The following is a 26848-nucleotide window of genomic DNA, read 5'->3' on the forward strand; positions in this document are numbered from 1 at the left end:
GGTTAAATTTTCTGTGAGGGCTTTAAAGTGGGTTGAGTTTTTTATATAGGAAGCTGAATTTCCGGTGAGGGGGGGAGGGACAGAGAGTTGGCCAGATGTTTAGACAGTCTGTAACAAGGTGCATTGGTGGCATCTACTATAGGTCTGAGTGGGGAATTGGGTTTGTGGATTTTTGGTAAACCGTATATTCGGGGGGGAGTGGAAAGGTTTAAGTTTTTTCGTGACGTCAGGGGGCCAGGAGGTTACTTTTTTAAGCAAGATTTTTAATTTCTTAACTTGTGTTTTTGTGGGGTCGTGTTCTAGCAGGATGTAGGTAGCGCGATCGCGGAGGATAGTGTTCATTTTACGATTGTATTGGTTGGTTTCTGAGAGCTGCTGCTGCTTCTAAGAAAAGTCTCTCTTTCTTGAATTTGCTGTGGTGGAGTGCTCAGAAACCAACCAAATCTTAACAAATACGGTTGCATTAAGCTTCCGGAGATTTGGGAAACACTCATCACCAGAGGTCCCACCTTACATTCCAGGCCACCTACTACCGCCCATAGAGGGCGTTCCACCTAGATAGGACTTTAGTGTCACCCACGTGGTTGGGCTTAGTATTGTAAGTTTTTGTGTGCATGTTACATTAATTGTTTTTGTAATCCCCGTAGATGTCCTAGTGACTAGGACGAAATATAGGAGTATTAAATTCTAATTTAATTCTTTCTGAGTGTTGTAAAAAAATCCATTAAACCTCCAACATAATGTCCTCACAGCACTTAAGCCTCTACACAAGAATGTTATAGGTAAGGTAAACAAAAGTAATGAACATACTATAAACTGTTGGAATTTGCTAAGATATCTGATAAGATACCACACAAAAAGCTATTGCATAAACTACAGAATATGGGATTGGAATATCAGTTATTAACATGGATAGGTGGGGGAGTGATAGACAGGTATCAGAAAGAGGTAAATGAGGGGTCTGAATCTGCCAGATTTAAGATGACAAGTGCCCCAAGGATCAGACCTTGGACCACTGTTGTTTACCTCTTTCTTGGCTTTATGTATGGTGAATAGAAATTTGAAGTTCAACAGTCACATGGCAAAAATTGAAAATACAACTCGGAGAATAATTTCAATGTTTAAATGAACACTGAGATGTAATGATAAGGAAGTCGTTTTAACCTCTTTACAAGGCCTTGATATGACTGCAACTGGACTGTGTGCACAAATTGTTCTTCTGGGTTTGGAGGGGATAAGAAGAGTAACAAAGATGGTATTAGGATTATGAAATGTGTATTATAAGGAGATATTGAGTGCATGTGGATTGCAGTCACTGGCAAACAGGAGAAAAGTGATATGATAGAGCTCCATAAATTTCTGAAAGAGTGTTACAGGTTATCTACTAATGAAATTTTTCATTACATGGAAGGCAAGGAGAAGACAAAGGGACATCTGTTGAAGTTAAGTTTGTGTGCAGTTAAGAAAGGGGGGGGGTGAGAGCTAGATTTTTCTCTCATGAAGCAATGAATAAGTGGAACAGTTTGTCTGTTGAAATAGTGAGTGCATCCACTTTGAATGAGTTTGAGAGAAGGTATGGGTAATCTATAGTCTCCCTTGATGAGTCCTGGTAATAATAATAATCTTGAGTTGGTTGCAGGAAGGATGGAGGAGGCATGTAGTATTTTGTCTATTTTATAAAGGCTGTTGTAGCTGTTGGTGTACTGGTAAATTTTTAACTTGCTAAAATAAAAAAAAATAATTTAAAAACACTTAATTCTCAGTGAGAATTACAAATCTCTGAAAGTATAAACAAATTCAATTGCCAGCAAACATCCACTTAATTTTGCCTAGTCCACTACTTTTTCTTAGGTTAATAACCTTATTAGGTTCACAAGATATAGATGTGAGATGTTTGACACACATCAAGCATGGAATGTCATTACCTAAAGTAGTGCATGCAAAATTAAGCAGATGTTTGTTGAAAATTAATATTCCTCTAAAATTGCAATCAAAGATAATCCGTACACAGACTGCTTGTGGGAAAGGAAGTTGAGGCACTTGCTTTGGCACCCTTTGTGCCAAAGCAAGTGTCTCACAGCTGGATTTTCTGCATCATCCCTATATAAGTTTATCGCCCAAATGCTACTAGCCATTGTGGATTGAAGAGCATGCCACTCTATAAAATTTATAGCCCCTGGTGGTTCAACAATCAGCTCAAAATTTTTGAAAATGTAACAATCAACTCATGTGAGCTGGCTCCAGCACACCACGGGTTGTAGCCATTGCCTGAAAGAGTTTTGTGAAGGTACTCGAGTTCAGTGGTAAGGGATGTATCATTTAAACAAATAGCCCTGGCTCTGAGTGTAAGTGTTTTGAGTATGGGATGGTGTGATTGATTTTTGTAAGCACCTCCTAGGTTTCTGTGGGTTTTGTGTAAACAGTAAAGGATAACGAACCATTTGGTAGTTATATAACTAGCATGTTTAGAAGAGAAAACAGTTGTTAGTATGGCAAATGGACTGGCACACTATTCCCTAGATATTCATGCACACAGGATTAAATAGAAGAAAACTACAGCACAGAAATCACTACAGTCATCTGAGAGACTATTTTTGGAAATGGCATTAGCTATGAAGCATTTCTCCAATGCCAACAAGAATGGCTGACAGAGATCTGGGAGAAAGTCATTCTAAAACCAAATTTAGCCTGACTTCTCAGAATTCAATTTGCATTCAGCCACCTTATTTTAGACATTAGTTCCTTTTCAGTTACAATTTGAACTGTATCTACAAAAATCTAATTCAGTGCTGTATGTTTATCATAGTTGTAATTTGTGCTTTGCAGATGACAATTAGAAATTCCTATTTTTAGGAATATCCTATCTGCCCCTATTGTTAAATACATATCTTGGTTATCCAACAGCTCTTGAACCTCATTCCCTTGCACCTCTATCTATTCATCCAATGTACTGGTAGCGCTGTTCACCATGTTATACACACCTACTTGATAGATCCTCGAAAAGCGAGCAGTCATTATTTGAATAATGGAATCTTCTTCTTACACAAGGGTACCACCTTCTTGCATTCAGTAAGGTTATTCTTTCACATTTGTTCTTTCTTTTACTTTTTCATACTCCAATTTAGCTTTCTGTACAACTCATAATTTTTCTGGTCTGTACTTTATCATCATCATCATCAAATTCCTGACATGTATCCTCAAGGGATGTATAGGATATGATGGTACTACATGAAAAATTTACATCATTACTAACTTCCTATCTACAATTTTCCTCAAAATCAGTCTGTTACTTGTCAAGACTCCAACATTATCAGCTCTTATATTTCTATCCTCTAGGCACTTTGTACTGTATCAATCCACCTATATCTTGGTATTTCTATGGGTCTTTATCCTGCCATTCCTGGATGCTAACAATGCCAAGTTCTTTCCTAATATCCTCGTTTTTAATATGATATTGCCATTGATGCCATCTGTTCACGCCCCTAATCTTTCTCAGGACTCTCATATCTGCGGTCTCTAGTCTTTGGTCAAGTGTTTTACTTCTGACCAAACTCTCAGATCCACAAGTTAAAACTGGTTTGAACACTCTCTTGTATACAGCTAATTTAGTGTTTTGACTAATTTCTCTCTTATTCCATATAAATTTATCCAATTGACATCCTACAATACCAGCTTTGTTGATTTTGTTGTCTATTTCCATATTTAATTTACCATTTTCACTAAAAATCGTGCCTAAGTAGCTGAAATGTTTTACTTGTTACACAGGTTCCTCATTCAAAACACAGTTGACATTTTCAACAATTCTACCTATTTTCATTGTCTTTGTACTCTATATATTTCATAACTCCACTAACTCTTATTTTCACGATATTCCTTCCACATCATCTTCTTATGTTTTTTTTTTTTTTTTCGCTTAATAAGGTTGCACATCCATTTTACTCCCATTCTATTTGTTCTTCAATTTCTAGGAACACATTCATATAACACATTATTTAAGCATTTTTTTAAAGCTTTCCATGCAGCACTATTGATATCCTTCCCATTCAGTAACTGAAGACTTGAAAATTTTTTCATTGGTTAAACTATAAGTTAAAGATGCCAAGAAATTATATTCATGATTTAATCCTTTATCCAAGTGTAAGCAGACAAAGTTTGCATGTGAAGTTTTCATGACTGGGCTACTTGTATATAGAGGTTAATGACTTTGCATGACTTGCCTTAGTATCCCATAATGCAAAGAACACATCCTTTTTGGGGTGTGCATAATAATAAGCATTATGGGTAGGGCAACTATCCGGACTGCTGGTTTTGACCTTTATTGAGGTCTTATCAGTGGGAGCCATGCCCAGAAGAGATACCAAGGTTGAAGTAATGCAGAATGAGAAATATATGACTTTTGCATTACTTCAATCTTGGTATCTGGCTCCTGCTGATGAGATCTCAATAAAGCTAGAAACCAGTCTGGGTAGTGATCCTTCCCATAATGCTTAACATTATATACATCCAAAAGGATGTGTGCTTTGCATTATGGGATAATAAAGCAAGTGAAGTCATTATCCTTCATATACAAGTAGTGCAGTCATAAAGAAACTTCACATGCAATCTTTGTTTGTATACACATATATAAAGGATTAAACCAAGAATATAATTTCTTGGCATCTTTACCTTAAACCAGAGATACTGTTCTCCTGAGTTTATCATAATTGCCAACTTTTAAGTTCTGCATGTAACCTGTCCTGACTGGAATATCCATATAGTTGACCATTTCCCAGTAAATGAACCACCAGGTCTGTAGCAACACCCACAAACTGACTATACTGGACATTTTTACCATTATTGTTTTCATGAGTTTCTAACTTAAGTGGACTACAGTCATCTGATATCATTAATAGTACTCTCCACCCCCCCACTCCTTTCTTGTTTCATATCCCATCTCTTCATTGTCTTTTAAATTTGACATAGTTGGATAATATTTCTGTATCCTGACATATTTTAAGAAATGCCAGTGAGTTTAATTCTCTAGAGAAAGAATTAACTTACTATAATGCTTTACCTTCCAAAAAAAAAGAAATTAAAAAGTTTCACATATAGTTCCCACATGAAAAAAGTTTTAAACTTTAAGAAATAGATAGTGAATGTTGTTATGGCAGTTTCAGATATTTGGGAATTCGGTTAAACAGAATCAGCATTTCAACTCAACAATCGTCGGCTTGTCTTTGTCGTCGAGTTGCACAATCTTTTGTTAATACTGCATGAAATCAGCATTTCAACTCAACAATCATCGACTTGTCGTTGAGTCACACGATCTTTTGTTAATAACTGCATAAAGGAAATGTGGGAGTGAAAGCATCGACTTCTTCTCGATCTTGGATTGTATAAGGGTGGATTAAGATTAAGAGACCAACTGCTGTGCAACAGGATTTTGAGAGCTTGGGATATGATTTTGCCAGAAATAATTTAATTACAGAAGCATTGTTGCTAAAAGATTCAAATATATTGCATGAAGGTGAGCGGCCGATCACGTAAATAAATGGTGATAATTCTAAATAATGTGAGCAATTATAAATTATAATGAATACTAAGAATTTAATTATGAACGTCAATTTAGTTTTTTCCTGAAAAACTTTAGTTTCTGAAAATCCCTGCATATATCTTGCACCATGATTTTTCATCTTTAATTTTGGAGAAGAAAGTGCGAGTTATATTCAAGTAAATACAGTATATTTTCACCATGAATAATCCTAATTTGTGAGGGAGAAACTCTAGTCTTTTGTTCAAGTGTTTCACTTAGTTTTGTGTTGCCTTTTTTTTGTGTGTGTGTGTGTGTGTGTGTGTGTGTGTGTGTGTGTGTGTGTGTGTGTGTGTGTGTGTGTGTGTGTGTGTGTTACAAGTTTCATATTGTACTTTGCAATGATGTCTCAGTGACTGATATGAAATACTCGAAGAATTAAATATTATTTTTAATCCTTTCTCAGTACTGTTTTACTCCATTAAGCCTTAACACAAGTTTCTCTGGAAGTACGAAAATTAATTTTTTTACATTTTGAGGGACAACTACCTCATGTCAAGATGGCATGAAAGAAACTCAAAGGAAGATCAAGGTCCAGGTAGATTGATTTGGTCAGAAATGCCTTAGAAGCAACACAGAGTGTTAGATACCACAATATTGGAGTACTCACAAGTAATATTTAATAGGAAATTAATAATAATGTAAACTTAATCATGTAGTACTGTCATAGTAACCTGAACCTGATGACAATGAGAATTAGTAATATGCTGAAAGTAAAAATTGTGTAATTGCAAGTTTAAGCGAAATTAAATTATTCATTGTGGTGCAAGTAATAATTTTCCATTTTCACAATCTTAAAGTTATCAGCATCGATTTCTAAATTTCTTCATCTTCTTACAAAAGAAGAAGGATGGCCATGCTTTACTAAAGAGAAAGTTTTTAATCAGAAAAGATCTGAATAACATTTTAAAGTATGCACAATACTTACTTTAGCTCTATCTGTGGGCTCAATTTCTGATGAAATGCTATTTGACCCTGGATATTCTCGAGAAACCACACACAAAAATTCTGCATGATCTTCACTTCCATAATTATAGGAGGAACCAATGTTGATTAGCTGGAGTAACAGGAGGGGGAAAAGAAAGTCTTCAGTGACAAAATATTGAGCACCAAACAGCTTCAATATTTCTATGAATATTGAAATATTCATAGAAATTAATACTATGATGTTTAGTCAACATTTTGTGATTCACTAATACACATAACTGCAGGTATATAAATTCAAATTAAACTAAACTACCCTTTTAAAATGCTCAAGTTTAACCATACAATTATATAACACAACTATGAGCAAAGCAAGTGTATTCCATATCCTTTCTGTATTGCAATGTCAATATTTAATAAATAAAAAAATGTATACTACCTCTACTTTTCTTTTGTCACAGAGCAAGAGAGATGATCAGAAAAAAATCTTGAATTCTGTATGAGGGTATCCCTCCAACTATTCTCACATTCCATGCTTCAGAACTAATCCCTCTAATGCTATTATCTTTTTTTTTATTATTTTTCAATGCCAGCTTTTATATCCTACAACTTAGAACCTGGATAAAATTGAATTTCATATTGAAAAGAATAACATGTAAGAAAGTTTTAAAGCGAATAAAAGTTGAGCAGCTCTCAGATGTGAACTGTAGATTAAAATACACAAAGATTATTGAAGAAAAAATGAAAGAGTTTGGGAACAGGAACCAAACCTTGGAGATTCAGTGGCAAGTCTTGAAGAAAACTCTGATTGATTCAGCCAGAGAGGCATGTGGTGAGATTGTCTGCAAGGATCGAAAAATCAGAACTATATGGTGGACACAGGAAGTCAAAGAGGCAGTGAAGAAAAAAAGAAAGCATATCAAAAGTTCCTGGCAAATAAGTCTGCTTGTGCTCTTAGAGAATACACAGACAAATGTAAGAAAGCTAAACGCTGTGTAAAACTGGTTAAACAAAAGTCATGGGAGGACTTTGGCCAAAACACAGAAAATAAACATCAAGAAGGTAGCAAAATATTCTGGAGGTTGTTGAAGAAGCTTAGAAATGGAGGAAAGAGTGCTGTAAAAGGACTTAGAGATGATAAAGGTGACATGAAAATGGGAGAAAAAGATATCCTTCAAGTATGGAGATTACTTCGAAAAATTGCTAAATGAAACACGCAGTGATAAAACACACTCAACAGGCATACAGTCAGGAATATCCATACTTGAAGTAGAATAAGCTATCAAAGGCTTGAAATGTAGAAAGGTAGCAGGAGTAGATGATATCTGACCAGAAATGCTGAAGTATGGTGGTATAAAAGTCTTACAGTGGCTGCACTGCATAGTTCAGAAGTCCTGGACAGAGGGACGAATTCCCAATCATTGGAGTAGAGCTCTTATAGTACCCATATATAAAAAGGGAAATAAAACTGAATGTGAGAATTACAGGGGCATTTCCCTATTGAATGTGCCTGATAAGATTTATGCAAGCATACTTGAGAAACGGTTGAGAAGAATTGTGGAAGAAAAGCTTAGTGAAGAACAAGCTGGATTCAGGCCAAATAGAGGCTGTTAGGATTAGATCTTCACTTTACTACAAATAGTTGAAAAATCATGGGAATATAATAAAGATTTGTATTTAAGTTTTGTCGATCTAGAAAAGGCATATAACAAGGTGCCAAGGGAGAAGCTATTCAATACGCTACAGTTATATGGTGTCAATGGAGCATTATATCAAGCAATACTTAGTCTTTATTTGAGTTGTAAGTCAGCAGTTAGAATTGAAGTACAGGACGATGGATCACATGTGAATTTATATGTATCACATCTCTATATATATATCACATTATGAAGGAAAGTGGTATTAAACCTGATATCAAAATTTGAGATGTTAATGTCTGCTCTTTGCTTTATGAGGATGATGTTATACTTCTAAATAAATCTGCTACAACTCTGCAAGATTCCTTGACTAAATTGAATAACTGTTGTAATATGGTATGAAGGTCAGCAATAAAAAGACAAAGACAATGAAAATAGGCAGAATCGTTGAAAATGTCAACTGTGTTTTGAATGGGGAACCTGTGGAACAAGTAAAACGTTTCAGCTACTTAGGCACGATTTTTAGTGAAGATGGTAATTTAAATATGGAAATAGACAACAGAATCAGCAAAGCTGGTATGGTAGGAAGTCAACTGAATAAATTTATATGGAATAAGAGAGAAATTAGTCAAAATACTAAATTAGCTGTATACAAGACAGTGTTCAAACCAGTTTTAACATATGGATCTGAAGCTGGGTCAGAAGTAAAACACTTGACCAAAGACTAGAGACCGAAGATATGAGAGTCCTGAGAAAGATTAGGGGCATGAACAGATGGCATCAATGGCAATATCATATTAAAAACGAGGATATTAGGAAAGAACTTGACATTGTCAGCATCCAGGAATGCGTTAGCAGAGCTAATCTCAGGTGGTATGGTCACTTAAACAGAATGGGTGAGGAAAGATTAGCCAAACAAGTATTCTCTGCCAGGCTGGCAGGATAAAGACCCATAGGAATACCAAGATATAGGTGGATTGATACAGTACAAAGTGCCTTAGACCAGCACTTCCCAAACTGTGGGCCGTGGCCCCCTTGGGGGCTGTAGGTTTTGTTGAGGGAGGCTGTGAAATAATGAAAACAAATTTAAAATGTTTTAAGACTAAGCAGATTTTTTTTATTTTAAAAGAAACGTATTTAACTTTTATTATTTATTATTTCTTTTTCGTTATTTTTTATATTTTAATATCAAGAACTGTTGATATTGACTTTATATACATATCAAAACTCGTTTTATATTATCACTGTCATCCGAGCTAGTTTTCTGTTACCAATAAAAGTTTTGCATATACTTCACATATGAAAAATAGCTTAAAGAAGTTCATGTGGGGAGATAGTAGCTCCCCTTGCAGTGGTAAACAACACCCTTCCCTAACAGCCACTATACTGCAAAGGCAATAAAAACAAGTTCTTTTATTATGCCAGAGAATAAGGTATGAGGAGTCTGTGTAATATATTTCTCAACAAATAGTGCAATTAGAGACAACTGGGATAAAAACACACTAATTAATGAATCACATGTTCCCTCATACAGAAACTATGCTGTATATATAGACTGAAACAAAACCATATGTTGCATGGGAAAACACAGTATCTAACTAAAAACTATTGTTATTAATTAGATGTGTGTGAGTTTGATTTCCCAAGGCAGCAATAAAATTCAACCGAACGTGTTAAAATTCGTAAAAGTGTTAAAACTAATTAATATATATATATATATATATATATATATATATGGGGTGCTTAAGGGTCAAAGCTGTATAACTGAGAGGAGACCTCCACATAGCCTTTAAAGGAATGCGGAGAACCGACCAGGGCTTCTGACCTAATGTCCAATCCTCACCTTCTCGTGGTGCACCCTGTTGGGTATCTACTTTGATACTGAACGAACGAGGATGGGCTGGCAATTTGGGATTTAGCCGACCAAATTGTATTCTTATTGGTTAAACCAAAATAAAAAATGATGGTACAACATGACAAAATTTCATGCCGGCTGGGGCGTCGGCCGGTTAAACAAGGCCCCCGTTGTTTTTGCCAGGGAACCAGGGCGAACAGCGAAAAGTCAGCTACTGGAACAAATCTGAAAACAAACCCCAACTCAACATCACCAGAGTTAAAGATCAGTACTATCAACGTAAGAAGCCTGAATGGCAAAGAAATGGAGCTAGCTGAGGAATTAGATAAGTACCAGATCGACATAATAGGGGTGACTGAAACAAAAAAGACCAAAACTGGTGAGATCTTTCTGAGCAATAAATACAAAATGTTATATTCAGGCAATGACAATCAAGGAAAAGAAGGAGTAGCCATAGTATTCAACACAAAATACAAGGCTAATCTTCTTGAATGGCAGTCAGTCTCAAGTAGAGTAATGTGGGCAAATATGAGAATGGGGAACTGGACAATGAGACTTATTTGTGCCTATGGTCCCACAGAAGGTTCTACTAAGGTAGAAGTGGAGGAATTTTTTGAGGCTTTAGAAAAAGCAACTGACACAATGAAAAAGGAAAAGTTGGTCCTTGTTGGGGATCTAAATAGCAGAGTAGGAAATGATTGTGAGACATACAAAAATATTTTGGGAAAATTTGGAGAAAACAGCAAAGCTAATAATAATGGCAAATATCTGTTGGATTTCTGCTCAGGACATGGACTGGTTATTACTAACACCATGTTCCAACATAAAAATGTGCACAAATTCACATGGAGAGAAGAGGCTAGGAATAAGAAAAGTCTCATTGACTATGTTATTGTTGATAGTGATGTTTTCTCCCTGGTGCAGGACACCAGAGTGTACAGAGGATTTGAAATTAGAAGTGATCACTATTTAGTCTTGAGCAGGATAAAATTGAATTTCATATTGAAAAGAATAACATGTAAGAAAGTTTTAAAGCGAATAAAAGTTGAGCAGCTCTCAGATGTGAACTGTAGACTAAAATACAGAAATATTATTGAAAAGAAAATGAAAGTGTTTGAGAACAGGGAATCAAACCTTGGAGATTCAGTGTCAAACTCTGAAGGAAACATTGATTGATTCTGCCAAAGAGGCATGTGGTGAGATTGTGTGCAAGGATAAAAAAAATCAGAACTCCCTGGTGGACACAGGAAGTTAAAGAGGCAGTGAAGGAAAAGAAGAAAGCATATCAAGAGTTACTGGCAAATAAGTCAGCTTTTACTCTTACAGAATACAGAGACAAATGTAAGAAAGCTAAACAGTGTGTAAAACTAGCTAAACAAAACTCATGGGAGGACTTTGGCAAGAATATAGAAAATAAATATCAAGAAGGTGGCAAAATATTCTGGAGGTTGTTGAAGAAGCTTAGGAATGGAGGGAAGAGTGCTGTAAAAGGAATTAGAGATGATAAAGGTGAAATGAAAACAGGAGAAAAAGATATCCTTGAAGTATGGAGTAATTACTTTGAAAAACTGCTAAATGAAACAAGCAGTGATGACAGCACAGTGATAAAAAACACTGACCAGGCATGCAGTCAGGAATACATATCCATACTTGAAGTAGAAAATGCCATCAAATGCTTGAAATGTGGAAAGGCAGCAGGAGTAGATGATATTCGACCAGAAATGCTGAAGTATGGTGGTATAAAAGTCTTACAGTGGCTGCACTACATAGTTCAGAAAGCCTGGACAGAGGGATGAATTCCCGATCATTGGAGTAGAGCTCACATAGTACCCATATATAAAAAGGGAAATAAAACTGAATGTGAGAATTACAGAGGTATTTCCCTACTGAGTGTTCCTGGCAAGATCTATGCAAGTATACTTGAGAAACGGTTGAGAAGAAGTGTGGAAGAAAAGCTTGGTGAAGAACAAGCTGGATTCAGGCCAAATAGAGGCTGTCAGGATCAGATCTTCACTTTACGACAAATAGTCGAGAAAGCATGGGAATATAACAAAGATCTGTATTTAAGTTTTGTCGATTTGGAAAAGGCATATGACAAGGTGCCAAGAGAGAAGCTATTCAATACGCTGCAGTTATATGGTGTCAATGGGGCATTATATCAAGCCATACTTAGTCTTTATTTGAGCTGTGAGTCAGCAGTTAGAATTGAAGGAAGTACAGGAAGATGGTTTAATGTTAAATCTGGTGTGAGACAAGGATGTACATTATCCCCTCTGTTATTCATTATCTATATGGATCACATTATGAAGGAATGTGGTATTAAACCTGATATCAAAATTGGAGATGTTAATGTCAGCTCTTTGCTTTATGCGGATGATGTTATACTTCTAAATAAATCCTCTACAAGTCTGCAAGATTCTCTGACTAAATTGAATAGCTGTTGTAATAGATATGGTATGAAGGTCAGTAATAAAAAGACAAAGACAATGAAAATAGGCAGAATTGTTGAAAATGTCAACTGTGTTGTGAATGGAGAACCTGTGGAACAAGTAAAACATTTCAGCTACTTAGGCACAATTTTTACTGAAGATGGTAAACTAAATATAGAAATAGACAACAGAATCAGCAAAGCTGGTATCGTGGGAAGTCAGTTGAATAAATTCATATGGAATAAGAAAGAAATTAGTCGGAACACTAAATTAGCTGTATACAAGACAGTGTTCAAACCAATTTTAACTTATGGATCTGAGAGCTGGGTCAGAAGTAAAACACTTGACCAAAGACTGGAGATCGCAGATATGAGAGTCCTGAGAAAGATTAGAGGCGTGAACAGTTGGCATCAATGGCAATATCATATTAAAAATGAGGATATTAGGAAAGAACTTGACATTGTCAGCATCCAGGAATGCATTAGCAGAGCTAATCTCAGATGGTATTGTCACTTAAATAGAATGGGAGAGGAAAGATTAGCAAAACAAGTGTTCTCTGCCAGGTTGGCAGGAAAACGACCCAGAGGAAGACCAAGATATAGGTGGATTGATACGGTACAAAGTGCCTTAGACGATAGAAATATAAGATCTGATAATGTTGGAGTCTTGACAAGTAACAGACTGATTTGGAGGAAAATTGTAGATAGGAAGTTAGTAATGATGTAATTTTTTCATATAGTACTGTCATATCCTGTACACCCCTTGAGGGTACATGGCAGGAATTTGATGATGATGATGATATATATATATATATATATATATATATATATATATAAAATGTTAAGGCAGTTTCATATATGGAATTCGGTTGAAGAGAGTTAGCATTTCAACTCAATTGTCAGCTATGCTTTTATCTTTCAGTTGCACGATCTTTTGTTAATACCGCACCAATCATATGCACGTTTTAATAACCTGCCTTTACTGTCTGTTTCGTGTTAGGCTTAATTACCTTAAAAGGAGAAAAGTCACAAAAGAGAAAAATGTTCCTGGTCCGGGGATTCCCTTATTCAGATAATATTCACTAATTTCATGTTATCAGTCTGTGGTGTGCCAGTAAGTGGTGATATTATTTGATCTATTCTACGTTAAAAAATTTAACCCTGAGATGGATAATTGGCTGATAAAAAATATAAAAAAATTCTCGTGAACAATCAGAAGAAGCAGAAACAGACTCAAAAAAAAAGGACAGTATTTCATATTTTAACAGAACAGCCTGCATCGTCTTGAGAACTAAACGGTAAGAGGCAAAAAATGTAATATATGCATTTGATTTTTGCAATATTCGCTGTGTATGTTTTGTATTGAATATAAATACAATAAATATTATAATAATATATCTCTCTATTACGATTTGGTTTCGAGGGGGGCCGTGAAATATTTTAATTTTTGCAAAGGGGGCCCTGGCATCCAGAAGTTTGGGAAGCACTGCCTTAGACGATAGAAATATAAGATCTGATAGTGTTAGAGTTTTGACAAGTAACAGGCTGATTTGGAGGAAAATTGTAGATAGGAAGTTAGTAATGATGTAAATTTTTCATGTAGTACTATCACATCCTGTACACCCCTTGAGGGTACATGGCAGGAATTTGATGATGATGACAACTTGGAACTTAGCTAAAATCCAATTTACAATTCCCTCCTCTCTCTCTCTCACACACACACAATAGATAATGAAAATTACATTGATCCAAATTGCTACAAACATCTGCTTCACTACAGTTGGTGGCCTCTCCCAGCAAAGAGAACATATATTAAGGAGAAGGAAAGTTCTGAAAGATAAGAATTCCATATATACATCGATGAAAGCAAAACCAGAGGGAACGTCGGTTGTTCTTTTGTTACATATAAGAAATAGTCCATCATACAAGATTACTGCTCCAGACTGCATCCACTCTGTTCCAACAACCAAGCAGAACAACTTGCTATAGTTCATTCACTTACATATCTCCAGGAATTAGAACTCAACACCTTTCATTAAAAGATAGCAACAATTTATGGTGATAGTAGAAGCACTATAGACAGCATAAGAAACCAGATCAACCATATAGTTATAGAACAGACAAGATATCTGGTTTGGGATCTCACTCTATCGAGATGGGAAATCAAGTTCTGTTGGGTGAACGTGCATACTGGGGTAGCAGGAAACGAGAGAGCAGATCAACTGGCTAAAGAAGCGGCTAGAAACAAGCTATCAAAAGTACTCGAAATCTGCTATAAAAACACTTGCAGAAGAAAGAAGCCTAGACTTGTGGAAAGAAGAATGGAAAACATCAAAAAATGGATTCTTGCCAAGCATCAGAAGCAGACTCTGGCTTAAAAAAACATAATTTCTCCAGATTTAACCATGCTACCAACGGGACATAGAAAACTAAGACATTACCTACACAGATTGCATATCCTGGAATCACCATCATGCATTTGTAGTCCACACCTTCAAAAGACTGTTGACCACATACTTTACGAATGTCAGCTACTGGATTACACATCCGGATGCCACGTCATCACTTCCGGAGACAAGTGGTCAGTGTCAAAACAGAGACTTATCAAAAAGTATTACACAGAATTAATTAAATTTGCAAATAAGATCAGCTTCCAGTCATTGTAATATAACATAAATTACTGATATTGTATGAATTATATAGTGTAAATATATGTATATATAAAAATATAAATATGGATGTAAAGGTAGGAATATGTACATATAGATGTAAAAATATCAATGTAAATATGAATAATGATACAAAATTGGAAATATCAATGTTAATTAGTATTTGGAAAGTTACATGTAATATATGCATTATATGCAATGGACACGTAGGAATAAATTACTTCCTGGTAGGGTCATCACTATTGAGAGGAAAACGCAAACACACACAAGTATAGAAGACAAGTCAATATCTAACTGATGTCTCTCTTTTGCCTTTTCATTACCTCATATGTATGTATTCCCTTCAGATTAATCCATTCCAAAATAATGTAGAAATCCAGTAACAGGCAGAGATTCTATCACAACTGTTTCCAAAGTAGATATGGTTTTTGTCATCTGCCAATGGAAAATCCTAAGCAGTTGCTCTAGATTATCTTCAGAAAATCTGACAGAGTTTGACACAAAGACTGCCTAAGCTCCTATCCTATTGGCTTTCTCCTCCAAACTACAACTTGTACAGTTCCTTCTCTAATTACTAACTTTGACTGACAGTGAATATCCTTTAATTTCTCCATTAACATGGTCAACCTTAACACATTGTTCTTCCCACTGTATAATCAACAATCTTCTCTCACTGACTACAGACCTTATTCAGAACTTTGTAGATAACACCCTACACTCCTTTGAGAAATACAATACATTGTTATAACTCTTAGGGACCAGAGACAGTTTGTTATAGTGCAAGATTTGATACAATGAATTTAGGTAAAAATACTAATCTCTGTACCATTCACATGAAGCAAAAGAAATCATGTGAATAAAAACATGAAAAATATAACAAATGAAACTGCCAGAAATAGAATAAAAGAAATTGGAAGAAATAAAATAGAACATCATGTAAACATCATGTAAAAATTCTACATTTCTGATTTACAATTTTTGAGTTTTTGACCTAAATTTTTTATTTTAATTATAAAAACCTACACTTTTACAGTATATATTTACAGTAATTTATCATGAAGATTTCCAGTAAGCGACATTAATTTAAGCTAATGTAACAACCTTTTGAAATTTAGATATTAATTCTAGATTTCTATAATTTCATGCTCTTATAATTCTTTCTTGTCTCCTAATCACATTTATTTTTGCATAAACAACGATTAGGAGACAGTGCAGTTTTTTAATTGCACATCTAGTTTGCTATATCCTAAAAGTATACTGTTATGACTAAGCAAAGCAAAAACATTTTGTATTTATAGTAATTATTAAAGAAAAGATCTTCCTTGCTCATGTGCAGTTCTTGCTGTAGGGTTGAGCCTGTCATTTTTGTTTCTGGGGTTGTCATTCACATCTTCTCGCTCACCTTTGAATCTCTTATGCCAATTTCAACAGCTCCAACATTTCAGTAGCAGTTTTGCTGATTTTCACATTAATGATGTTAACACACTGCTCCAAATTTCGATTACACATTTTTACACCAAAATTTACACACAGATTTCTTATTGTCTAACTCCACACGGACACACTATACAGCCATTTTGGGAATTAAATTATCACACCTCGTACAAATGGGAAACAGCATTGTAGTCGAAGGAGGTAAGCCTCATCTTCCTCTTCCAAATTTTACACCTTTGAGTAATTCAAATATACCAACCAAATATAGCATTCTCCTGCATTATGTTTTCTAATATACAGTATCTTGAAACAAACACTTTGTCCCCCACTCTGTTCAGATTTGATTACAATTAATTGATAAATTAAAATATTCAAAGATATCTTATAATTAATTGCATTAGCCCAATTAAGATGAGCACTGATGTGCTACACACTCTTAAAACTTTCATACATTGATAAAAATGCAATAATACAGGCAAACTGACATGAAATTTGTAGTGTGGGTTGCATAAGCCACAACAGCTCACCTAACCAAAATGGGGACGCAACGGCACTGATATATATTTCCCCCCTCCCCTCAACATCTTTATTATACATTAAATTATTTGTAATAATGTTGCATGGTACATGTAGGCTTAAAAACAAGAACAATTTTACATACACCAAGGCAATTTCCATGCCAAAGGTTATATTCTCATAAGTTCTTGGTCTGCCTATGAACCAACATATAGACACATGCAATTAATCTTTTTTTTTGATGTTTTGCAGAAAGAAAAACATAAGATGTCAGGATAACAATAATAAAAACCTGTAATCTTTGCCTGCTTAATGAACTGCCATCCTTCCACCCTCTAATTGAATAGGTAGTTTTCTCTCTCTTGACTACCACTACACTCAATGGTGGATGGCTTTTTCTCTTTGAACTTCTCCACTAATGTAGGAATGCCCTAAGGATTTCTTCTATTGCCTACTCTCTCCTTCTCATAATACATAAGTAATCTTCTCTCACTGACCAATAAATCCTTCAGAAAAGTTTTGCTGATGACAGTACACTCCATATGTTCTGACACTTTGGCAAGCCATGAAGTGTATAAGCATTTTAAGCTTCAAGATCTCCTACAACCAATGCTTTAAAAACAGCGATCTCAATACCATTTTTTCAATGGGAATCAGGATAACCTGTTAATGCTAACAAAACATAGTCGAAACACTTTCTATTCACAAAAAGGATCTCAATTCACCTTCATTTTTCATCAATAAATACACAAATCCCCAGAAAATGTCAGATCTCTCTTGTTATGTCGTTGCTTTCTCTATATTTGATATCTGATTTATATCTTCCTATTCTATCTTTCAATTGTTAATCTACTTCGTCAGATATCGGGCCTAATATATTTACATCTAGGATTGTTTCCTCTTCGGATACTGGCAAATTTATATTATGCTGTGCCAGCCAGTATCCTATAGCAGAAAAAATCCTTGCTCAGGGAGACAATACTAGATTCTTAGGCATTCTTACACACTGGGGATTTATTTTTACATGGCCGTATAGATTCAGACTGCAGTTGTGACCTAAATCTATAATTATATACACATTCTAATTCCTTCCTGCCAAAATAGGTTCTATTTTTATAAGTGGTAAATCGGAATTGTAGTCAGGCATGACTCAGGTTTAGGTGAATAAAACATGTTTATTGAAATATCAAAGCAAAATACACTAAGGAAATTCATACATTCAATTATTGTCTCAATGCTAAATAGGAATTCAGTTAAGAGATTAACATACTCTAAATTAAATCAAAGGTTATAAAACATGTAAAACACAGTAACTGGAAAATGGGATAGTTTGCAATTGGTATGTTAAGCTAAAATTCCCTTCTGCAAGCTATTCATAAGATGACATGACAAACATTCTAATGTTATTCAGTTGTTATAAATCTACATTCCTAATCTCATTATGTTAATTCAATCACATACAACACAAAAGATCTCCTCTAAACAATTCTTCTTATTCTCAAAAGGAGGTTAACTATCTAATTAGAGTCTGTCCACAAAGTTCTTCAGAATAATGTTCATAATTTACATTCATATATAATTTTCTCTCTTCTAAGGAATTCTAAACACAAAATAGACTAATTCTACTTTACCGAACTTTTTCTCGATGTCTTTCAGCACCACGTGTACATCTGGTCCTCTTGTTTATTGGCTGTCCTTACGCCAGTGTAGGGGCTATGCCATCTTCATAATTACTGCCGATCACGGACTCGATTTTCATGTCTCAGAAAACATCTCTATTCCTCTCGATGGGACTTCTCTGCTAGGGCTGGAATTTTCACCTTCAGCTCTGTGTGGAATCCTACAGCATTCCCAGGAAAACTCGCTGTTCGACATCATAGCACTGACGCTTCATCCCTCCCTTACTCAAACCACCAGCTAACTTCCGAACCACAAAAACGATAAGACAAGAGAGAGCCGATATGGCGCTCATCCCCTTATATTCTTCAATCGAGCACTCCCTTTTTGGAGTTCCTTTTGCACACGACCCATATCTTTTCTCCCTTTGGGTTCATCCCTTGCTGTTATGCTCTTGTATTCATGGAATTCGTGTTGACGTACCTTCTGCGTAAGGTACTGCCGCTGGCGTTACGCTGGTCACGTGTAGAATTGTTACTTAATTTTTATCAGGTGACTCACAATCACTCTACACAGCTAAAGTGAGGCTTAAATAATATTAACAAATTCCTCTTTTAAGACATTCTCTAATTCGATCTTAGATGATCACAATAGATTAAATACATGGTACACGAAATTAATGCAATTTTATACATATGTGAAGAGATTTCACTTTAATCTCAGCTGATGTGCAGGTATTTCTCTTTGTCTGTGAAGTTTAGTATGTTAGATTCTGAATGAATGATTTCTTTGCAAGATTCCTTCATTCAGGATTTAACACTCTTCTTAGACTAATAATGTTGAAAGTTTTTCAACTTAGTTACATTATAAATTAAAGATGCCAGATTCCAAGAAATTAATGGTTTCATCCTTTATCCAAGTGTAAGCAAACAAAGTTTGTGCATGAAGTAACTTCATGATGATGATGCAACTCATATATAGAGGCTAATGACTTCATCAATTGCCTTAGTATCTCGGCATCTTTAATTTAAAATGTAACTAAGTGGAAAAACTTTCAACATCTATCTCTAATTCAGAGTATTTTAATAATAAAAGTGTGACACCTTTTGGCTACTTGTATATGGAAATATGACTTCTGCATTACTTCAACCTTGGTACCAATTAAAATAGTATTTTAACTGGTATCACTTCTGGGTGTGACTTACACTGATGAGACCTCCATAAAGGTTGAAAATGGTCTAGGGAGTGACATTCCCATAATGCATAACATTATACATGTCTGTAAGGATATGTGCTATGCATTATGGGAATGTCACTAAGGCAACTGATGTGAAATTAGCTCTATATACAAGTTTCCTTGTCGTAAAGTTACTTCATGAGCAAACTTTGTTTGCTTATGCTTGGATAAAGGATGAAACCACCACCATCATCATCATAAAATTCCTGCCATGTATCCTCAAGGGGTGTACAGGATATGATAGTACTACATGAAAAATTTACATCATTAATAATTTCCTATCTACAATTTTCCTCCAAATCAGTCTGTTACTTGTCAAAATTCCAACATTATCAGATCTTATTATTTCCATCTTCTAAGGCACTTTTTACATATCAATCCACCTATATCTTGGTCCTCCTCTGGGTCTTATTTTTCCTGAGAACTTGGTGGAGAACACTTGTTTTGCTAATCTTTCCTTGCCCATTCTGTTTAAGTGACCATACCACCTGAAATTAGCTCTGTTAATGCATTCCTGGATGATGACAATGTTAAGTTCTTTCCTAATATCCTCGTTTTAATATGATATTGCCATTGATGGCAGTGGCAATATCATATTAAAAACTAATCTTTCTCAGGATTCTCATATCTGCAGTCTCTAGTCTTTGGTCAAGTGTTTTACTTCTAATCCAGCTCTCAGATCCATAAGTTCAAATTGGGTTGAACACAGTCTTGTATACAGCAAATTTAGTGCTTTGACTAATTTCTCTCTTATTCCATATAAATTTATTCAGTTGACTTCCTACCATACCATACCAGCCTTGTTGATTCTGCTGTCTATTTCCATATTTAATTTACAATCTTCACTAAAAATCGTGCCTAAGTAGCCGAAATGTTTTACTTGTTCTATAGGTTCTCCATTCACAATGCAGTTGATATTTTCAATGTCTTTGTCTTTTTATTGCTGACCTTCATACCATATCTATTAAAACAGTTATTCACTTTAGTCAGGGAATCTTGCAGACTTGTAGCAGATTTATTTAGAAGTATAACATCATCCGCATAAAGCAAGGAACTGAAATTAACATCTCCAATTTTGATATCAGGTTTAATACCACTTTCCTTCATAATGTAATCCATATAGATAATGAATAACAGAGAGGATAATGTACATCCTTGTCTCACTCCAGATTTAACATTAAACCATCTCCCAGCTTCAATTCTAACTGCTGACTTACAACTCAAAGACGAAGTATTGCTTGATATAATGATCCACTGACACCACACAACTGTAGTGTTTTGAATAGCTTCTCTCTTGGCACCTTGTCATATGCTTTTTCCTGGTCTACAAAACTGAAATACAAATCTTTGTTATATTCCCATGACTTTTCAACTATTTGTGGTAAAGTGAATATCTGATCCTGACAGCCTCTACTGGCCTGAATCCAGCTTGTTCCGCACCAAGCTTCTCTTCCACAATCCTTCTCAACCGTTTCTCAAGTATACTGGCATAAATCTTACAAGGAACACTCAGTAGAGAAATACCTCTGAAATTCTCAGAATCATTTTTTGTATGGGTATGAAATCTCTACTCCAATCATCTGGAATTCATCCTTCTGTCCAGGCCCTCTGAACTATGCAGTGTAGCCACTGTAAGACTTTTATACCACCATACTTCAGCATTTCTGGTCGAATATCATCTACTCCTGCTGCCTTCCCACATTTCAAGCCTTTGATGGCTTTTTCTACTTCAAGTATGGATGTATTCCTGACTGCATGCCTGGTCAGTGTTTTTTCATGACTGTGCTGTCATCACTGCTAGTTTCATTTAGCAATTTTTCGAACTACTTACTCCATACTTCAAGGATATCTTTTTCTTCAGTTTTCATATCACCTCTAATTCCTTTTACATCACTCTTTCATCCGTTTATGAGCTTCTTCAACAACCTCCAGAATATCTTGCCACCTTCTTGATATTTATTTTCTATGTTCTTACCAAAATCTTCCCATGCCTTTTGTTTAGCTAGTTTTACACAGTGTTTGGCTTTCTTACATTTGTCTCTGTATTCTCTAAGAGCACAAGCTGACTTATTTGCCAGGAACTTTTGATATGCTTTCTTCTTTTCCTTCACTGCCTCTTTTACTTTCTGTGTCCACAATGGAGTTCTGATTTTTCTATCCTTGCAGACAACCTCACCACATGCCTCTCTGGCTGAATCAATCAGTATTTTCTTCAGGGCTTGCCAGTGAATCTCCAAGGTTTGGTTCTGTTCTCAAACTCTCATTTTTTCTTCAATCATGTTTGTGTATTTTAGTCTACAGTTCACATTTGAGAGTTGCTCAACTTTTATTCACTTTAAAACTTTCTTAAATGTTATTCTTTTCGATATGAAATTCAATTTTATCCTGCTCAAGACTAAATGGTGATCATTTCCAATTTCAAATTCTCTGTACACTAGTGTCTTGCACCAGGAGAAAACATCATTATCAACAATAACATAGTTAATGAGACTTTTGTTATTCCTTGTCTCTTCTCTCCATGTGAATTTGTGCACATTTTAATGTTGGAACATTGTGTTAGTAATAAACAGTCCATGTCCTGAGCAGAAATCCAACAAGTATTTACCATTATTATTAGCTTTGTTCTTTTCTCCAAATTTTCCCAATATATTTTTGTATGTCTGACAATCATTTCCTACTCTGCTATTTAGATTCCCAACAAGGACCAACTTTTCCTTTGTCATTGTGTCACAGTTACTTTCTCTAAAAGCCTGAAAAAATTCCTCCAATTCTACCTTAATAAAACCTTCTATGTGACTATAGGTTCCCCATTTTGATATTTGCCCACATCACTCTACTTGAGACTGCCTGCCATACAAGAAATTTAGCCTCGTATTTCGTGTTGAATACTATTGGCTACTCCTTTTGCTTGATTGTCATTGCCTGAATATAACATTTTGTATTTATTGCTCAGAAAGATCTCACCAGTTTTTGTCTTTTTTGTTTTAGTCATCCCTATTATATCAATCTGGTACTTGTCCAATTCCTAAGCTAGCTCCATTTCTTTGCCATTCAGACTTCTTATGTTGATAGTACTGATCTTGAACTCTGGTGAGGTTGAGTTGGAGTGAGTTTTAAGATTTGTTCCAGTAGTTGACTTTTCGCTGTTTGCCCTGGTTTCCTTCAAAAACAACGGGGACTTTGTTTAACCGGGCGACACCTCAGCCAGCATGAAATTCTGTCATGTTGTACCATAATTTTTGTTTTGGTTTAAGCCAATAAGAATAAAATTTGGTCAGCTAAATCCCAAATTGCCAGCCCATCCTTGTTCATTCAGTATCTAGGTAGATACTTAACAGGGTGCACCACGAGAAGGTGAGGATGGGACATTAGGTCAAAAGCGCTGGTCAGTTCTCTGCATTCCTTTAAAGGCTATGTGGAGGTCTCCTCTCAGTTATACAGCTTCGACCCTTAAGCACCAAGGACGAATCTAAGAATATAACATAATTTCTTTCTCGCACATAATGGATAACAATGTTCTTCTTCTGGCACAAAGAGGTAAAAAAATATTACATCACATTAATAGCTTCCTCAGTCTTTAAAAAAGAACTTGGCATTTTTTTTTTACTTAAAAAAAAAAAAATAAATAAAAATATATATATATATATATATACAGAGTGTTCGGGATAAATTTGACAGTTTCGTAAGGAAAAAGAAAATCTTCTTTGTATCTATTAAATTTAATGAATTGACAAAAAAACATTACAGGCAGAGTTAATTACAATACTATCAACAAGATTTACTCAAAATAACCACCATTAGCATCGATCACAGCTTCAATTCTGCTTCGGAACCTCGAACAAGCTGATGCTACAGTCTCCCTGGGAAGGGCCGCAAAAACTGTTTTAATTTTATCCATTAACTGGGCTTTTGTATTACTGGAAGTGTGATTGGTGTCTTTTTCAACTGCGCCCCATACAAAATAATCCATGGGGTTAAGGTCTGGGGAGTTTGGAGGCCAAACATTTGGACTGGTGAAGTCGTAGAAATTTTCAGACAACCATTTTTGACTTTTCCCAGAGGTGTGGCAAGGGGCCGAATCCTGCTGCCATACATACGGCCTACCATTGGCTACCCTTGTTATCCAGGGCTTGACTACAGTTAGCAACTCCACGAACAAAGCCCGAATTCCAATGCCAGGGTTCTTCAACACCTGTTCCTGCAGATTTGCGAGGAATTCTGCTGTACGAACGCAATCAGATCGTCTGCTAGGGATCTTTCTTCTTGCTACATCCTCGTAGTCACCATTGCAAGTCTCTAGTTCATGCCTGATTGTTTTTACTGTATTCAGGGAGCATTGGGCAGCAGTCGTAATATCCTTATTTTGATGGCAGGCACGAATCATCATGATACAAGTTATTCTCTTCCATGATTCAGGTGGGTTCCAGCTATCCATCCTTTCTGACATCTTGTATATGAATGAAGAAGGGTCCAAACTTTTAAATGAAGAGAAGTGTGTGTTAATACATGTAACTTACGGAAAAATATAATTAATTATAAATATGTCAAATTTATCCCGAACACCCTGTATATATATATATATATATATATATATATATATATATATATATATATATATATTAAGCTACCAACCGTATACAAATTTGAAATGAACTTAACCTTAGAATACTGGGGTGGTGCACCAAAAACTTTCCTAAAAATTCTAGATGCTATAAGAAGAGCAGCTAACTTACAAGCTATCTCTCTCTCTCTCTCTCACACACACACACACACACACACCAATTCACTGTAAATGCTATTTTGCACACAGTGCCTTGCAGTTTTGTCTTTTCTACAGATACTTCCATGGATACTGTTCCAATGAAATGGGATATATATCGGTCCTATGCATTCCACAGGCTTATAAAAACATGAGAAGTGGCAGTCCAATATCCTTTCAGGAATGTTTTACAACTACAATCTCAAGCTTTTAAAGAAAAATATCAATGCATTTCTTCCTTCACTGCTTATCTTGGCCAACAAATGTCACTAATGCCATATATTCAGAAATGTTATTAATGTTCTGTTTGTTCATATTTTTACATTCCTATTTTGGAATTCATTAATAATATATTATATTTGCTTTATACAGTAATCTCTCAATTATCTAACCTTGAAATGAATGAAGCTCAATTAACCAATCCTTGAATGGATTAGTGAATTTCTATGGGTTTCTATAGTGTCATAGCATGCAATTATATCTTCAGTTATTCAATCCTTCAATTATCTGACCAGAAAACTTCTCTCCACTATTGCTGGATAACTGAGAGATAACTGTAATTATACATAATAAACAAAATTACTGTACTGTTTTACCTGTTCAAATCTCCACCCATCAGACATTGTCGAAACCATTTGAGTAAGTTCGTCTTCGTGGCATTGCAGTACTCTATATACATGCTTTTTGGAGTCGCACTGAAAACAAAATATTTGAATGTTATGCATTTAATACATGAAAGTATCATGTGAAAATCTTTAATATTTGTTAAAAAGAAACACTGTTAAAATTTTTTAAAAACATACAGAATTGTTTACGGACAAAACTGTATTGTTTTTGAATACACCCAAAAGTGAAGTGCATAAAATCCAAAATGATGTATATAAGTATTTATCAAAAAAAAAATCTTTTGACATACCTTTAATATTTTTGCATTCCTTTCCTGAATTCTCTCTTTTACCAGTCTAATCAGCTCGGTAATGTTGTAGAATTCAGCCTCTTCCAACACTCCTGAAATAAAATAATTTCCAATTTTATGAAGAATAAAAATTAAGAGAACTGGAATGCTCTTCCTAAATGATACATTTCACTTAACCAAATATGGCAAGGTCTCTTAGCTCTCAAATAAAAACATCACTAATGGTGGTCTTTGTTGTTAATACTACACTTAGTTTCCCACTAACAAGTCATCTTTGTATTTTTCTTTGCTTCCTGCTAATGATATTGGCAGTTTATAGTAATTAGTATATAGCTGAATACCCATTTTCAGTCTTATCTGCTGGTCCCTATTAATTAAACTATACAATAATACTCGAAAAAGAGTTTATGAAACTTTATTGAAACATATGAATTTAAAATCAAAAAGAATAGTGACAATTTTAATGATTATAAAACCACTTTTATAATCATTAAATTTTATGTTTAGATTTCCTGCAAATGAATTTTCTTGACACCTACAAATGATATATAAGCAGGGTTCGGCAAATACACTCGCTGATGGTTGAGTGGCTAAAGACTAGTAAAATTGAATAATTGTTGATTTAATAAAAACGATTTTCTAAATAACTTTCTAAAATATCTTTTTAATGTTAAAAACACAGGTGAAGCACCACTGATCCGTTTAATGATCTGCCTTGGTAAGTCAAGAAGAATTAAGGAGAGCTAACTCTTCTTCTTGACTTATCGAGACATCTCATTAAAAAAAATAAAATCTTGGGTGAGTATCTTTTTTGTGTGGCAAGTAGGATTTTGCATAATTTGTTGAGCCCTGGCTATAAGGGTGGTTAAGGAGGCATTAAATTGTTTTTTAAGTTAACAAAAAGGTTCTGCCTTTACATTCTGGACCATTTTGTAAATGAAAAAAAATTCTGGTTTTAGGATTTTTCTCATTAGGTGCACAACAAAAACCACTTTCATGCATAACTTCAGCTTCCTTGTTGCATAGAAAATGGGTGTAAACAAACAGCTATTCATTTAACAAGTATACATGCACACATGTATACTTGTTAAATGTATACATGAATAACAAATATTCACACAAATTAAGACCAATTATTCATGCAGATTAAAAGTAATAATTTTTTTTATAATTAACAGAAATAAAAACCTTAACTGAAATCTGTAAGAGGAACTTGCATGCACTGTGTGAGGAAAAATCATTTTCATTATAATGTGAGGAAGCACAAGCCATGTGAGTCAAGGTTGA

The 26848-nt window shown here is 35.0% G+C and overlaps 1 protein-coding gene across 1 annotated transcript in view; it reads right to left on the reverse strand.

Annotated features, from left to right (window-relative positions):
- The window catches only part of inc (BTB/POZ domain-containing protein inc), a 90556-nt gene that overhangs the window by 11129 nt on the left and 52579 nt on the right, over positions 1–26848 (reverse strand). The window contains exons 3-5 of the mRNA XM_090407611.1: positions 25562–25653; positions 25242–25340; positions 6498–6626 (exon numbers count right to left, since the gene is read on the reverse strand). Coding sequence (XP_090263737.1) covers positions 6498–6626; positions 25242–25340; positions 25562–25653 — 320 coding nt within the window. The remainder of the gene's footprint in view (positions 1–6497; positions 6627–25241; positions 25341–25561; positions 25654–26848) is intronic.

Source organism: Typopeltis vanoorti, chromosome 17 (assembly GCF_054136105.1).
Source record: "Typopeltis vanoorti isolate ZY-2024b chromosome 17, IOZ_Tvanoo_1.0, whole genome shotgun sequence".
NCBI classification, from domain to species: Eukaryota; Metazoa; Arthropoda; class Arachnida; order Uropygi; family Thelyphonidae; genus Typopeltis; species Typopeltis vanoorti.